Below are 18,778 nucleotides of genomic sequence, written 5' to 3' on the forward strand. Positions count from 1 at the left end.
TTTAATTTCGTTCTCTTTCAATTCTATTCTATGAAATTTCATTTGCTTAATCTGTATTTTGTGGAATGGTTTTGATTAAATTCGTATGATTGCATTCCTAACTATTAATCGCCGTTTTCCTCGCTTTGTCGTTAAATTGCGTTTGTAAATCGTGTTTGCTTAATTCACGATTGTATTTATCCGTTTGCTTAATTCGGAATATAGGAATATAAATCTGTCATATATCTATTGCGCTTGTCAATCGAATTTGAATTGAATAGAGATCGAAGCTGCTTAGGGAATTGGTAGGTAAAAACCAATGATTAGCCGGAAACCGAAAACAGTAGATTGGCTTATTTTATAATCGCTTATTTTAGTCATTTTTTTTGCTTTGTTTTCTAAATCGACCACTAAAACATAAACCCCCCTTAAATCGATTTCATTAGGTTAAGAATAATACAAGAATCCTTGCGATACGATACTCGAGGTGCATGCATGTGTAGGCCATGTGAGGGCGTCACATGCAATGACATATGCATAATGGTTCTATGTGTGCGTTAATGCATGTGGATACTGCTCCACCACTCATCTATTATAAATACAGAATCTCCCTCCCATAAATTTTCACATAACTTTTTACCCTCTCCTTCCATTTTTCTTCAATCTCCATCAATTTTCTTTAAAATGTATGCATATTCATACTTGTGTCCTTATATTCACAAGAGAAATGCCGATTTAATCTTTTCAGTAGTGCAACCTCCGATGAAGATCCGACTTTGGAATGTAGATACGTTCGAATATCTTAATAGGACACCGTTGGTTAGATGGAGACATTGCAGATGGTGAAAGGATCAAAAGAATTCAATGGCTTGATACAAAGTTTAACCAAAATGGAGAAGTTCATTTCTGGATGAATATTAAAACTGATAGAGACGTTCACAGGATGATGTATACTTCTCACAAAATTGTTTTGATGGTTGTAATCGCATAGTTATGTTGTTTATGTGTTGTATTTGTTTGTGATGGTATTTTATTTGTTGTTGTTTCTTGTGTTGTTATTTAATTATTGTATTTAGTCTACTTATCATATGAAATGAATGTTGTTTTTAATATAAAACAAAAGAGTTACAATTAAAATTATCTTGTTGTGCTTGTTCCAACAATGTGATAATTAGTACGATAATGATCGGACTGGCGACATGAACTACATAATCTAACCATTTTGTTTTCCATATCAATTTCGATTCAAATACGGGTGCTGTTTGGGCGATCCTTTTTCTTTCTTCGCATTATTTCATTGTGCCAAAGAATGTCCCCTTGATATGCAGGTCAGTAATCCTCTTTTGCTACCACTGAAAAACTAATTTTGTAAACATTGCAAAGATTTATGACTTTGTAAACGTCGGATAGTAAGTTTGAAGGATCCCATCGAACCTTTGAACATACCGCTATGACATGGGAGCATGTCATACGAAAGGCTTGGAACTTTTCACAGTCGCACCAACCTCTATCTAGTTCCACTCGATAATGTCCCCTCGACATGCCTTCATTGTGATCCATTGACTCAGCAACTGTACAAGCATGGGTTGGTCAAGACTGTCGTCACTCGCCCCGGTCAACGAGAAGTCATTCACATTCCCCTATGCAACAAAGTAAGTTTATATTAAATCGTCTAATTTATTAGACTTTAAACTACAACTAACTGTAACTAATATATTATCAATCTTTTCGATCTAGGTGGTAAGTTAAGGGGATGAACTACAACAGGTGTCTCAAACACGTTGTAGTAGTCTATCGCAATCTTTTAGATCACATTTGACCAGACAATGTATTACTACTAAACAACTCTACTTTTAATTTTAAAAAATTAACCAATTACACATCCTCTAATCATGTCAAATTGTTATACAGTTTATCTGGAGGCCGTATCTGGGTCTTGATCACCAGGTTAACCATGATAATGTTGCAGTTTGGACAGCAAAAACACCAATCATTTGGTTCACTGCTGTAAAGATGCACCAGAGTGACCATGTAAAGGTATAGTTCTCCATGCAACAACAAATTCCAGAACCTCCGACGTGTTTGGGAGATTGGCATCAACAAAGCGTCGATGGTCAATGGGATTATTCTGATTGGAGAGACTTCGCAAAAGAGATGTGTCGTCATTGGAGGAATTGACGGTAACACATCTTAAACGAACCAATCATACATGGTGTTAGACAAACTCAACATTATATAGCATGGTTTAGGTTGGTTACGACACCACAGTTTGTGTATGAGCCAAGGTATTTGATTGATCCACGCCGACGAGCTTCGTCATCAAACGCCTAACAACAAATTCCCGCCCAAGAATAATGTCAGTCCATCCAAACCCAACGACCAACCTCACACAGTCACCCTACCATATACACTCAACCATCAAACACCCAACCACGCAACCAATTCATGTCACACACCCAAACTCAAAACCAGGAACCAAACCCTAACCACCAACAACCATATGCAACCACCACATTTGTCTATAGCTCGGATGATCCATACGATTCAATATCATCCCATCATAGCCCCTACTTATGAACATCCAAACATCCCAACGCCCCAACACCCAACCATTGTTTGACTTTATTACACCACATGAATCATTGTTTCGTTTCCAAAATGATACAATGTCCCAATTCGTGAAACCATACCGTCTACAAACCATCCAATCACAACGATCCAACTACAAAAACATGGGCACCGAACTCAATTACGGAAGCGTCGTTGACGGTAACACCCTCAACTATTGGGGAGAAATGATGACAAATATATCAAATACCGTTGGACCTTCCGCCAGACCTTCACACCAGCCACCATTGCATCATGTCAGCACTCAGAGACCCCAAACACCTCAGGAAAATCGTTGGAGACCTCGAAGGCAGGCTAACGCACCTGGATGTGAAATAGGGAGATGTTTCAATCGGGCAAGTCATTGATTTTCTTGTCAATTTTTATGTATTTTAACTTTATATTATAATATTAATAGTTATTTACGTATTTAATTTAATTATTTATAAATATAAAATTAAAAATCAAAAAAAAAATTAACATAGAGCATGTGCCACATGCATGCATTGGCGCATACACATGATGTAGTGTATGCATACGTCAATGCAATTGGTTTCATTGTATGCATTCGCTTAGGTTATTGACGTCTTTGTTCAATGGGAAAATAGACACGTCAGTCCAACTAACCCATGCTTCATGAAATGTGGTTATTTTCGTAAATATTTTAAAAAATATATTATTTTAGAATTTTAATTAAAAAATGTAATTATTATATATATATATATATATATATATATATATATATATATATATATATATATATATATATATATATATATATATATATATATATATATATATATATATATATATATATATATATATATATATATATATTGTAATTAGAATATTTAAACTTTTTAAAAGAGATGACTTTTTTTAAAATGTTTAAATTAGGAGAGTGTTGAGCAGAAAGAGATTGGGTGCGATGGATTACAGTTTGGCAGCGTTGAAGCTTCTATGCTCACAGCTTAAAGAAGCTCGAGAAGTTTCCTCTGGGTCACTTCAAAATAGTTTCACCCTCGGACCCATCCTCTTCCAACGCGCTTGGTTACAGGTTTCATTCTTTTTTTCTTCTCTTTCTCTCTCTCCACCGTCGTTTTTGCTTTTTCTTAAATGCCTTAACCGTAGGGCGTTCTGGTGTCCTCCGACGGCGGCGGACCTTTTCTTCTTGACGATGGTACCGGCGTCATCGAACTCTCACTCTCTGGCGAGTTCCGTCAACGTCAATTGAAAGTTGGTAAATTATGTTTCTTTACACTTTCTTCAATTATGCGATTCAATTCAATGTGGAATTTCCTTTGATTTTGATTATTTAATACTTTTATTTTTTGGTAGGAATGTATGTGATGGTTGTTGGAGGGTACTTCTTACGTGCGGCGGGAGAACCTTCCGTCATCAAGGTAAACTATGTTCATTTCTTTGTCTTTTGAGTTTGAATCAGTCCTAAAATGAATTAATATTTACAAAACTAACCCTGGATGCGATCACATGTGTTGTGTCGTGTCTGTGTCGAGCACCAGACACTATTTTGATCAAAGGTGACGGTGCTATGCAGCTTGCTGTTGCCTTTGTTATTTATTTATCTCAATGAGAATGTTCAATGTTGTAATGTGATGAAAGACGGGAGAGCCGCCTTCTCAGATAAGGCTCACTTTCTATATGTCTAATCTTAACAGCAGAAGTATGTGTTAAAAGTCTCACGTTTGATTTAGTTAGATAGAACCTAAATTCTTGGAGTTAAAATTGTAATGTAGGAAGTCTAATATCAATTGGAACTTCGCCAAGTAGAACAAAAACGGTTGACTATGGAGTTTGGCCGATTTTGCCTACATCTCCTAAAGTAGAGTCTTGCACTACTATGTTCGCTCTACTATGCTTGTTACGCTTGCTAAGCTCTATGGTCTATCTACTTATAGTTGAATAGGAGTTATACTCAGCAATGCCTTAAAGATCAAAAGCAGCATTTAACACCAGACCGTGATATTATAAGCAGAATTTGTTTGTTTAACATAAAATCTCCATGACCAACACCATATACTTTTGTTCATGAATCAGAACTGTTTTACTTTTTAGACAGAAATTGTGAGGGGAAATTCAAAGCTGGTTTCTGTAAATAACGAACGAGTACATGTTATTTGGTCGTGTAGTTCTTAAAGGGTTTCTGTCAATCATAGTGTTGAAAAGTGAGTGTGAGAGTGTTGTTAGAATTCATCTTCATGGAGATTCCTGTTCTTATTTACTCTTGTTTCTTTAACTTGTGAGGTTATCTTTAACAACTTATGTCTGCATAGAATTGAAGTCGCCTAAAACTTATTGTATTAACCATTATACAATTGATCTCGCTAGACGAAATAATGAAAGCTGAGAGAATATAATTTTGATTTGTATTGACATATTGTGACAGGTTCACAAGATTGTTGATCTTTCATCATCCCCGAACCGAGAAGCAATGTGGTATCTCGAAGTTATAGAGGCATACAAATTGTTCTATCAACCTCTTATGGATGAATTTATGTAATGGGGTACACTATTAGACAGAATGTGTATTTAAGATTGACATCCCCTACTTTGGGTCACTCAAACACAGAATTGTATTCACATGTCCATTTCTTTATTCTGTGGGAAATTCACTAACAAAGTGCATTGTAAAGTCATCACAATTCATAAAAGTATTTACTGGTCGAAAATTATTCATCCCAATTTCTTTCGAGAGATCTAGGATGTATTTTTGTTGTGCCCTTATAATTCACTTATTCGATTTTGCAACCTTCATACCCAAAAAGTATTTCAAGGACCATAGATTCTTAATTTCAAAGTCATCTGTCAGTTTTTCTTTTGCTTTTGACATTTCAACTATATCATCTCTGATAAGCACAATATAATTAATATAGAGAGAGATTTTTTCATCGTTACATAACTTTGTGAACTGTGTGTGGTTGCCTATGGATTTGATGAATTTTTCAAACCAAATTCTGAGAGATTTTTTTAATCCATACAATGACTAAGTTGCCGACATTTTAGCCAAATATTACTTCAAATTTATGAGGAACATTCAAATACACCTCTTCATCTAGATCGCCATTGTGAATGTATTTTAACTGTAAAGTCCAATCTAGGTTTGCAACAAAAGATAGTTGTATTTTGATAGTACTGTTCAATTTTGCAACAAAAACAAATGTGTATAAATAGTCGGTGTCATAGGTTTGAATGAAACTATTAGCAACCAATTAAGCTTTATATCTTTCAATTGACCCGTCTGAATTATATTTTATAGTAAACACTTATTTTTTTCTCACAATTCTTTTATCATCTGGAAGAGTTATGGTACTCCAAATTTTGTTCTTTTAAAGAGTTTTTATCTCTTTAAGTATAACTTCCCTTCATTTCTAAATTTCTAGAGTATTATGTATATTTTTTCGAATTTATACACTATACAATTGTGAAGTGAAAATGAAAAATATGTTGGTGTAGAAGGTGATAAAGATGAATAATGGGAATAAGAGAGAGAAGAGAGAATAATAACAAACTTACACTACTCTAAAACGGTTATAGCAAACACGCACACACGCTGCTCTGCTACACTACACAGACTGCAAAAAAGGAATAATAATTGTTCACACCACTCACTTGCTTAACTATAAGTGGGACTTAAGTAGAAATACTATAATACCCTCTAACAAACTTTGTCTACAAGTTACTGAAAATGAATTAATTCTAACATCATCCATTAATTCATATTCAGCTTAACCAAAACTAACAACACCAATTTCATCCCTCGAGCGGAGAAATTGATCAGTTTTGATCGTCTTCGTTAGAACATCTGTCAGTTGCTTCTGATTTCTACAGTGCACAACTTCTAGCACTCCATTTTGAATCTGATTTCTTAGAAAGTGATACGTAGTCTCAATATGCTTGCTTCTCCTATGCAGCACTGGGTTCTTGGAAAGATTGATTGCAGACTTGTTATCAATCATCAATTTCAAAGGCTTGTTTACTTTGATCTTCAGATCCTGCAGTAAATTCAGAAGCCACACAGTTTGACATGTAGTCACACCTGCAATAGATTTTGCTTCACAAGTTGACAAAGCAACAACTAGTTGCTTCTTGGAACACCAAAAAATAGGACTTCCCAAAAACTTAAACAAGTACCCATAAATATTTCTTCTGTCAACTTTGTCTCCACACCAATCAGAATTTGAGTAATACAGAAGTTCTGAGTCAGTTTCAACACCGGAAGGGAATAAAATTACATACTTCAGAGTTTCCATCATATACCTCAGAATTCTGATAGCAACTTGGTAATGAGTTCGGTTTACTCATAAACCTACTCATCATTCCAACTGCATAGAAAATATCATGTATGGTATACATAAATACCTCAGAGAATCTACCAACTGCTTGAACGTTGTCGCATTTATATCATCACCATCAGAATCAGAATCCAATTTCTTATTTGTATCAGCAGGTGTGACATCAACTTTATAATTCAGCAGCTCAAATCTCTTTAGAAGCTCAAGTTCATATTTCAACTGATGTAAAATCATGTCTTTCTCAGAGTACGTACGCTCCATCCCTACAAAATAAACCATATTTCCTATATCAGTCATCTCAAACTCATTCATCAGCTCCTTCTTGAACTTAGTCATCTCATGTTCACAACTTTCTATTAGCAATATGTCATCAACATACAGACACACCAGAATCATATTGCATTCATAAGTATGCTGAACATAGTCACCATACTCCATCTCACATTTATGAAATCCCTGCTTCTTGAAAAATGAATCAATTTTCACATTCCAAGCTCTATGGGCTTTCTTCAGTCCATACAAAGCTTTGTGTAATCTATACACCATCCCTTCCTGATTCTTTTTCTCAAATCCAGGAGGTTGTGACACATAAACCTCTTTTTCTAATGGACCGTTCAAAAATGCAGATTTCACGTCTAAATGCATCAGAGATCAATTCCTGTTAGCAATTATCGCAATCACCAACCCGATTGTTTCATGTCTTGCTACAGGTGCAAACACTTCAAAGTAATCTAATTCATTCTTCTGCAGAAAACCTCTCACAACTAACCTTGCTTTGTGTTTGCCAATTGATCCATCTGACTTTAGCTTCACCTTATAAACCTATCTCACGTTGATGGCTTTCTTGTTCTTTGGAAGTTCTTTCAGCTTTCAAGTCTTATTTCTCTCTATGGCATCAAGTTCTTCTTTCATGGCCTTCAGCCAGAATTTCTATTTGAGAGCTTCTTCCGTACTCACAAGTTCAGAGTCTACTAACATGGCACACTGAATAACTTCCCATTCATATCTACTTTAGTATCTTGCAGCATGTCAAACTCTACAAACCTTCTCGGAATGTTTCTGATTCTTTGTGGCTTCAGAACTTGTTCAGAACCTTCTGATTTTGGAACAGTATCAGATGTTGCAAACCTTCTTAGAGTGTTTCTGATTCTCTAAACTGGTTCAAAATCTTCTGATTCTGGAATATTATCAGATGCTGGAACTCTATAAGTTTCGACTTCAGAAGCATGACCACCTTCAGAATCTGGAATATTCCTAGAATTTGGACTGCCACCAGAATCTGAATCTGAATCACCATCAGAATCTAGATCACCAGAATCTAAATCACCATCAGAATCTGGATCAGAATCGGATTCTTCCTCATAATCAATCTCGCCTTATGATTCTGACTCACTCACATAATCATTTGCAGGCTCTAACTCATCTTCAAAATCAGAATCAATATCTTCAGAAGTTAACTCTGCTACGAAGTTGGATTGAGACTTGCTACAATCCCATACTTCTGACTCTTTCACAACAACATATCTACTAACTTCAACCTTATTAGTGAATGGATAATAAAGCTTATAAGCACTTGTATTGTGATACCCCACCAGTAACATCACCTTGCTTCTATCATCCAGCTTCTTTCTAGTAGCATCTGAAACATGTTTATAACAGACATAACCAAATACTCTAAAATGACTCACATTTTGCTTATCTCCAGTCCACCTCTCAAAAGGAACAATTTCCTTCAGCTTCTTGGTTGGACACCTGTTGAGAACATATGTTGCAGTGGCAACAGCTTCTCCTCACAAAGTGTTAGGAAGCTTCTTCTCCTTTAGCATGCTCCTTGCCATATCAGTCAAAGTTCGTCTTCTCCTTTCAGCAAGACCATTGTATTGAGGAGTATATGGAGTAGTCACTTCATGCTCAATTCAATTCTCCTCACATAACTTCTTGAACTCTGTAGAGTTATACTCACATCCACCATCAGTTCTAAGAATCTTCAGAATTTGACCACTATATTTCTCAACCTTGATTATGAGTTTCTTAAATTCAGCCTTGATTCCGAGTTTCTTAAATTCAGCAAACACCTCGTGTTTGAACTTTATAAGGGATACTCATGTCATCCTTGTGAACTCATCCACAAATGACACAAAGTATGTATTCCCTCCTAGTGAAGGTTTTGGAAATGGTCTACACACATCATAATGCACTACTTCCAAAGCATGTTTGGCTCTTGGAGCTACTTCTGATGCAAATGGTAGTATTGGTTGCTTCCCTCTCATGCACATATTGCATGACTTTTCTGGTTTCTTAACTGTAGGAATTCGACAAACCAGTTTCTTTGACTTAAGAAGCCCTAAGCTTCTGAATTTCAAATGACCAAATCTTTTGTGCCACAACTCACTTTCCTTCATAACACTTATTATGCTAAGGCATTCAGAGTCTGCAGTTTTAACATTCACCTTGAATATTCTATTCATTCCCTGTTCTGGCTCCATAATCAGCTTCTGATTACAATCATACACCTTCAAAAGATTGTCCTTCATGGTAATTGGGAATCCCTTTTCAATTAATTGACCTACACTTATCCTATTGCTCTCCATGCCAGGAAGATACCAAATGTTCTTAAATAACGCAGACTTTCCATTATTCAAAATCACTCTAACATTCCTCATTCCTTCAGCATTCAGATACTTATCATCAGCACATATGATATTGGTCCTCTTCCCAGAGTCAAAATCAACCAGATATTTCTTATTTCCAGTAAGATGGTTTTAACAACCAGTGTCCATATACCACCATTCTTCTAGAGACGCATTATCGGAATCATAAGACATTAATATCACATGTTCATCATCAGAACTTATGGCTATATTCGCTTCTTCTGATTTCTTCTCCTTGTTTGACCAACAATCTGCAACGAAGTGGCCAAACTTCTTACAACAGTAACATTGAACTTTTCTCTTGTCATACTTCTCCTTTCCTTTTTGACTCCCAGAAGTTGAGGTTTCTGACTTCTGAGACCTACCATGTATTTTCTTGGCTTCTAACCAAGTCTGCTTCTGGTATTTCTTTACAAAAGAAGCTTTCAGAGTCTGCTCTACCTCTCTCTCAGAGCTTCTTTCAGTCAGATGCAACTCTTGCGCCTCTAGACTACTTTGCAGCTCTTCTATTCTCATGGTGCTCAGATCCTTAAAAAGTTCAATGGCTACAATGATGTAATCAAACTAAGGAGTAAGAGATCTAAGTGCCTTCTTAATGAACTTTCTTCAGAGATAGTTTCTCCACACTACTTCATCTCATTTGTGATCAAAATCACTCTAAAAATCTAGTCAGGTACCTTTTTCTTGTTCTTCATACTAAGATTTTCATACTGCTTACGTAGAGACTTAAGCTTCACCTTCTTCACTGATGTATCACCATCATAGCACTGCACCAGTGTGTCTCACACAACTTTCACCATCGTCGAATCAGCGATTTTCTCAACCACGTTTACATCCACACACTGATGGATGTAATCTTCTGATCCTTCTTCCTCAGATCATGCTGAGCATTTCTCTACGCATCTGTTGCATTTTTTGGAAGTGCATCGTAATCGTTGTTGACGAGATCAAGAACATCTTGAGCTCTAAATAACACATGCATCTGAATCACCCAACGATTCCATTTCTTGACATTGAACACTAGAAGCTTGATACTCAGATTACCGTTTCAGTTCATCTTCAAGCTTGTGTAATACACTCAGATCTCACCTAAACACCATGTTTCTCAATCCCATAGAATCAATATATGTTATTCTATTACGATTTTGAATAGAAACTCAACATGAATTCTTCGAATAGGAATCAATCACACAACGCCTCACTGCTTCACTCGTGTTTCCTATGGTGTTTCCCTGTGGATCTAAATCGGAGCTCTAGATACCAATTGTTGGTGTACAAGGTGATAAAGATGAACAATGTAAATAAGAGAGAGAAAAGAGAATAATAACAAACTTTCATTACTCTAAAACGGTTACAGCAAACGCACACACACTGCTGTGCTACACTACACAAAATGCAAAAAAGGAATAATGCTTGTTCACACCACTCACTTGCTTAAATACAAGTGAGACTTAAGTAGAAATACTAAAATACCATCTAAGAAACTTTGTCTACAAGTTACTGAAAATGAATTAATTCTAACAAAATGATGGAGCCAAGTTTAAGTATGAAACAAAATTAGATATATTATGTAGAATGCAAGACTCGACAGGTTTTATAACAACTATAAGGTCACCAAAATCACAAAATACATTATGACTATCAGACACAAATAGATTTACCTTCTATTTTAGGAGGTTGATCATCTCTCAAATCGGATTAAAATCAGATTCATGACAGAATTATGATGTGGACTTGTCACCTTTTTTTTATGATTCTTTCCCACAATTATTTTTTCTTTCCAAATATTATTTTCAACTTTGAGTCTATCTTCTTCAGATGACTCATCATTAAGTGACATTTCAATTAGTTCATTATTATTTTCCTAACAATATGTAGGCTCAATTTTAGTGAATTATGGTCATTTTCTATTGGTGTCAAGGTATCATTTTTAGGAGTTTGTGACATAGGCAAAGGTGATGTTTGTTTTTAAAGAATATCACATTCATCGTTATAATTTTTTTATTTTGTTTTTTGAATCAAAATATGTATACCTTTATGAGTTGGAGAGTATTAAAAAAAACATGTTTTATTGCATGGGATTTAAGTTTTCCAACATTTTTGTGTTTGTCAACAAAATTTGTGCAATCGATTTTTTTAAAAGTTAAATTAGTGGAAATACGGTCATTTGAGAAGCACTCTTTGAAAGTATAAATTGGATTTTGAAATTTTAGAAGTTTGGGAAGGAATGATGTTAATTAAATATGAAGCAGCTAAGATTGAACCACACCACAAATAGTTGGATATCTGTTTGAGAAAAGTAAATAATTAAAAATGAAGCAGTGTACAATTTTTTTTTTATCGGAAAAATCACTTAAATTAGTGTTAGAATATTCTTTGATATTATCACTTCTAAAAATTTGAATGTATCACTTCTAAAAACTTGAATGGTAGTCTGAAATTAATTTCTCATAATTTTGAAATGCATCATATATATTACTTATACATCACGTGAAAATAGGGGTGTTCGCGGTGCGGTTTGGGCGATTTTGACGCTAAAAATCATCCGAACCGCAAGAGAAAAAAGCATGCCGTTCGGTTTGGTTCAGTTGACTTTTAGAAATAAAACCAAACCAAACCAATGTGGTTTAGATTGGTTCTATTTTTTATAAGATTTTTATTGAACGATACATACACCTATAGAGAACAACATAGTTTTATGTTTAGTCATTCAGACTTTACCAAATAACAACAACACTCATCATATTTAGACAAAAACTTCTCATTTAATATACAAAAATAAGATTAGACAAAAGTGGAATAAAAAACACAAAATAGTAGCATAAAATAATATAAAAATATTATAATTAAAAAGAAAAAATGGAGAAGATGAGAGATTAGAGAAAATGAAAAAGAAAGAATATAAGAGATGAGATTAGAGAAGAAAAATGCGATAAAAACGTAATTGGAAGAGAAACAATAACATAAAATTAAGAAAATGAAAAATAAAGAACATAAGAGAGGAGAGATTATAGTAGAAGAGATGAGATGTACATGGCAAAGAAGATGAGAACAATGCGTAATACTACTATGAGAGATTTGAAAAAGTTGAAACTAAAATCCTAAGTGCGAGTAAGAGAATATTGTAAGGTTAAAGCATAATAGGTTTGGATTTTGGGTTGGATGTGGGGTAAGTGAAGTTTAGGTTGTAACATAATGCGGTTTGATTTGGTTTAGTTCGGTTTGCAAAATACAAATCGCAAATCAAACCGAACCATGTGGTTTTGTTATAAAATGACTCAAACGCATCTGAACCAAGTGCGGTTTTTTGCGGTTTCAGTTTGGTTTGCGGTTTTCTATTGGACTGGTTTGGTTTTGAACACCCCTTCGTGAAAATATTAAAATGCTCCTAGATTTTGGAGATGCATCTCCGAACGTGCTCAATACACACATAACCTAGATCATTTTTAATGACGCCCTATTGATTGGTTTTTTAACTCGAAGATGTATCTCTGAAATTTATTCGTAGATGCATCTCCGAAATATATCTGCAACAAAATCAGAAGCAGAAACTAGAAAGTCGTATTTTGATAAAATATAATTATCATCCATAACATAACATAAGCATTACATAGGTGAATTCAACATAAAATGAAACATTATATTTCAATATCTAGGTGGGCGCTTCATCATTTTCACAATATCTTCGACCGATCTTGAAATCGTCGCTTCTAACTCGAGCGGGACTTTTGTTTCAAAACGGAAAAATGTATTACACATAGCCCTTACATCTGCATCTTTCTTGAGTCCAAAGTTATTGAACTCAATATTTCCTTCATTGCCAATCAACGGTGAGCAGTACTAGAGCTTGACAATTTTTCGATTGTCTCTGTAAGGTAGGAGATTATGCACTTCATACTTCATATTTGTTGGTGTAAGCCCTAGAGACCAATACTTTTGGTACTTTTATCGAATTATTTAAAGGCTTTTTCTTTATTACGTTTGTTTAATAAAGTCCCTAGAATAGCTAGTCCGTTTAATGTATCAAGTGTGACTTGATCATGAGATCACATTAAACATAAGGACATTATTCGTAAAGTATCCGTAGTCAAGCTTTATTGTGAAGTGGGATAACATTAAAGCATTAAGACTATTATGTATATAGATTGATGATCACATCTCATGGATCATTGATAAGGAGTTATCAAGTCTTAAACATAGGTATGAATATTAAGAGTAATATTTATACCGGATTGACCCGCTATGAGAATACTATATAGAAAGTTATGCAAAGTGTCATAAGTTATTCTCATGGTGATAATGGTGTATACCACTCTTCGACCTGAAACCACTATGGACCCTAGATGTAGAGTCAAGTGCTTTATTGTTGATCCAACGTTGTCCGTAACTGGATAACCATAAAGACAGTTGATGGGTACTCCATGAAGCATGCTGAGGGACATGAGTGACCTAGATGCAATTTGCCCATCCTGCATAACAGGATAAATGTCTATGGGCCCAATATTGAACTGGACAAGGATGACACGGTCTATGCCTTGTGTTCAATATAGACATAAGGGCAAAAGGGTAATTATGCACATAAGTATTATCACATAAGGATTTGTCAGATCACATGACATTTTCGTGTCTTGGGTAGCAGTGATGTGTTGCTAGATACCGCTCACTGTTTATTAAATTAAATACATGATTTAATATAATTGTCAATGCCGCGAAAACCTACAGGGTCACACACAAAGGACGGATTGATAAGAGATAAAGCAACTAAGGAACATCGTAAGGTACGGTGCACTTAAGTGAATTATAGAACATCGTAAGGTACGGTGTACTTAAGTAGAATACGAAATATGGTAAGGTATCATGTGCTTAAGTGACTTTGGGCATATTATAAGATATGGGCCAAAATACACTTAAGTGGTCTTTTTAGCTTGAAGCCCACACAAGTGGTTCTATAAATAGAACCCTTGTGCAGAAGCATTCATTGCGGTTGCATTATTTTCGTTTTCTTTCTCTCTCTCTCTCTCTTACTCAAAGCCTTCATTCGTACCAGCTAACACTGAGATTGAAGGAATCCGTTCGTGTGGACTGAGTAGAGACGTTGTCATCGTTCAACGTTCGTGATCGCTCCATAGATCTGCATCAAAGGTTTTGATCGTCACAAGAGATCTGCACCAAAGGTTTCAATCGTCGCAAGAGGTAAATATTCTATCACTGAACATGACCATTCGTAAGGATCTCTAAAGGAGAAAATTTTAATTTCCGCTGCGTTTTGGACCGCAATTCTTCTTCAATATCTATAAAAGAGGTGTGCTCATTGAGCTTAAACTTTCACCTGAGTGTCGCACGGGAGAAGGAGGCATTTGCGACATACCAGATGATGTTTATTTGTGACATTTGAGACATTTTCTGTTTGTGTAAAATAAGCAAACAAGAACCCCTTGGTTTATAGCAGTTGTGCATAAATGTGAACCTCAAAAATTCTATCATGTGTAACAATGATGGTTTTGGAGATATATCTCCGATACGACATCCTATTTTCTTGTTCTATAGATACATCTTTGGAACCTACCCCGCACCAGACATAATGAAGCAGACATAAAACAAAACCTGATTTATGACTTTGTTTGAAAAATGAACAAATGTTTTGGCACAAATAAAAAATGTATCAAAATATTTAGAAATTATATATATTACACTTCATTAATATTAAGACACACTTACATACACTTATTAGTTCGGCTAAACAGAAAACTAAAACGAATCAAAAGATTTGTCGATAGCTAAATCTATAAGTATGAGTAGTACTCCCTTTGACTTTTGTGCATTTGATCCTCTTTTAATGTTGCTCAATTTCTCAAACTCATGTACCCTTTCTAAAAATTGATTCGGCCAATTCTCGATTTTTTTATTGAATGAGTTGCCCACTTCGGTGATGTAAGTGGTATAGGGCATTCTGGTTTCAAGTAAACTTGAACAAAGTGTCGTGATTTTGAAAGTCACCAAATACACATAATAAGATCATTTGGAATTTGAGGTAGGGAGGTGCGCATTGGGTAAAATATTTCCAAAAAAATCGTATTATGTAAGATCAATACATACTCTATCATACGCAAATGTTATGAGGTGACCCATTTCAGAGAAGCACATTCATTTTTCCTCCGGTGTCAGTCCACTAAAGCAAGGAACAAGAGACTCATATATTGCATCAAATTTTTCTTTCTTTTCGCAAAGTCGTGTGTATGATTATTTATGATTCCTTAACTCATGGATAAGTTGATGGCAGACAAGTGTATAATTATCTTCTCCTTTACTGAGTAAAGCTGAAACAACTCGATAATCGTAATTACTGTTACCCTCAACATTGACGATCCTCTCGATATATTTGTGCATAAAAATTGGCATCTCGTCAATAAATGAATCTTTGGTGGAGGAGGCGAAGGAGGTGGTTTGCTAATGCGAGCTCCTTTGAAAAACACCTTTTTGAGATTTTCGAGTTGGTGATTCCGGAAAAACTTTGTTAACATATTCAAAATACGAAGGAGATTGAACCGTTGAATTGTCACTCGGTGTAGGCTTGAGCTTCTTCGGAGCACCTTTTGTTTTTACAGGTTGAGATGGTGGTTTCAATTCGGTGGTTTCCGGATAAGTAATATTCTTCAATTGTTCTTTGATGTGGAGTTCGATATTGTCATCAGCTTTCAAAAATATCTCTTGTATCACTTCTCATTCGATCAAGATAGAGATATTCGATTTATCGTCTTTCATGACATCGTCATCATAAAACCTAAGCCTCTTCCAGTGAGTGCAAACTTCATATATTCTTATCGGGCTACCAAGTTTCACCTTCTTTGAAATAATACAAGCATTTGGGTGTTCATATGTTTTCACAATTGTGCATCCACATTTTACGTTATCGGAGCCTACATTATCGGCTTGTTTAGCTTTGTGAAAAATATAATTCAAACCTGCTCGAGATATGTTGTCGACCAACTGAGAATAAAGATTTTTGTCTTTAAATTTGTGTTCCAAAACTGTAATGCTCCGACCAAATGATGTATGTATCTCATTATGTTATTTCTGGATCATTTGTTTCATATAGTCTCAATCTCTACATAAATTGCCATTATTATTTCCGAACCAATTCTTCAATGTGTCATAGGAAGACTCAACTCGATTAGTTGTTATATTTCCAAGGTGTCCAACCCGATCGCTCCATGCACATAAAATTTTCTCCTTCACTTGGTTAAGAATTGTGCTTTCAACATATTTCAACAAATCCGGATATTTCTCGCACACTTTCCTGAAATGTATAACTGAATTGGGATATAACTCTTTAGTTGAAGAATTTACTATACCATTTCATGCATCCATTATTTTTTCCACAACCACACCCGCCTTCACCATTTTTCCAACTTCATACTTTATTTGTTTCGTCCCTACTCGGGGTTTAACACGACTTCTCAAACTCTTTGTCATGTGATACCTGCAAAGTAATGCCTAAGAAGTATGAGATACCTTTGCAATCAAATTCATCAATGCGGTATCGCAGTCGATAACAATCACTTTAGGCATCTCTTCTTAGTCCTTCTATATTACCCTACATACCTCTAAGGCCTAAGTAGCATTGTCCTCTTTTTCGATCTTTATAAATGCAAACCCAACATAGGTCTTCTCAATAAAGGTAACATCAATTATCTCCCATAATGGAAGTTTGTACATGTTGGCCTTGTATGTTGAATCAATAGGAAACATGTTGAACATCTTGATGGAATCAGGATGAGTCCAAAATATATCTCTAACGGTTACTCAATCTTCGCAAGTTCGGTATCTAAACACATAACTGTTATCATTCAACGGTTTCAAGAGTTGTTGCATTTCAATTTTACCCCCCCCCCCCCCCTTGGCGCCTTGTTAGTTTGGTACCGAATATTGTACACTTGTTTTATATTTGAGATATCTTCTAGTATTTTACGTTTCAAAGTTGGAAGTATATTTTTCGGTTGAACCAAATTTGATGTCATGTATGTAACACATGTTGGTGTAAGCCCTAGAGGTCAATACTTTTGGTACTTGTATCAAATTATTTATTAATAATAGAAGACTTTTTCTTTATTATGTTTATTTAATAAAGTCCCTAGAATAGCTAGTCCGTTTAATGTATCAAATGTGACTTAATCATGAGATCCCATTAAACATAAGGACATTATTCTTAAAGTATTCGTAGTCGAGCTTTGTTATGAAGTGGGATAACATTAAAGCATTAAGACTATTATGTATATAGACTGATGATCACATCTCATGGATCATGGATAAATAGTTATCAAGTCTTAAACATAGGTATGAATATTAGGAGTAATATTCATACTGGATTAACCCGCTATGAGAATACTATATAAAATGTTATGAAAAGTGTCATAAGTTATTCTCATGGTGATAGTGGTGTATACCACCCTTCGACCTGAAACCACTATGGACCCTAGATGTAAAGTCGAGTGCTTTATTGTTGATCAAACATTGTCCGTAACTGGATGACCATAAAGACAGTTGATGGATACTCAACGAAGCATGTTGAGGGACATGAGTGACCTAGATGGAATTTGTCCATCCTCCGTGACATGATGAATGTCTAAGGGCCCAATATTGAATTGGACAAGGATGACACGGTTTATGCCTTGTGTTCAATATAGACATAAGGGCAAAAGGGTAATTATACACATAAGTATTATCACAAAAGGATTTGTCAGATCACATGACATTTTCGTGTCTTGGGAGCAGTGATGTGTTTCTAGATACCGCTCACTATTTATTATGTTAAATACGTGATTTAATATAATTGCCAATGTCGCGAAAACCTACAGGGTCAGACAGAAAAGGACGGATTGATGAGAGATAAAGTAAATAAGGAACACCGTAAGGTACGGTGCACTTAAGTGAATTGTAGAACATTGTAAGGTATGATGCACTTAAGTAGAATACGAAATATGGTAAGGTACCACGCGCTTAGGTGATTTTGGTATATCATATGGGTCACATACACTTAAGTGGGCTTTTTATCTTACAGCCCACACAAATGGTTCTATAAACAGAACTCTTGTGCAGAAGCATTTGATTAGATGAAATTTCGTTTCTCTCTCTCTCTCTCTCTCTCACTCAAAGCCTTTATTTGTAGCAGCTAGCACTGAGACTGAAGGAATCTGTTCGTGTGGACTGAGTTGAGGCGTTGTCACCATT

At 35.3% G+C, this 18,778-nt stretch overlaps 1 protein-coding gene across 1 annotated transcript; it reads left to right on the top strand.

Moving 5' to 3' along the window:
* The first annotated feature begins 3,438 nt into the window (after positions 1 to 3,438).
* Positions 3,439 to 5,283, top strand: LOC127106399 (uncharacterized). The gene is made up of 4 exons (XM_051043694.1): positions 3,439 to 3,643; positions 3,718 to 3,826; positions 3,925 to 3,989; positions 4,994 to 5,283. The coding sequence occupies exons 1-4, from the start codon at positions 3,515 to 3,517 to the stop codon at positions 5,105 to 5,107; spliced, it is 417 nt and encodes a 138-aa protein (XP_050899651.1). The 5' UTR covers positions 3,439 to 3,514; the 3' UTR covers positions 5,108 to 5,283.
* Positions 5,284 to 18,778: the final 13,495 nt, after the last annotated feature.

The sequence above is a fragment of the Lathyrus oleraceus genome, chromosome 7, assembly GCF_024323335.1.
Source record: "Lathyrus oleraceus cultivar Zhongwan6 chromosome 7, CAAS_Psat_ZW6_1.0, whole genome shotgun sequence".
Lineage (NCBI taxonomy): Eukaryota > Viridiplantae > Streptophyta > Magnoliopsida > Fabales > Fabaceae > Lathyrus > Lathyrus oleraceus.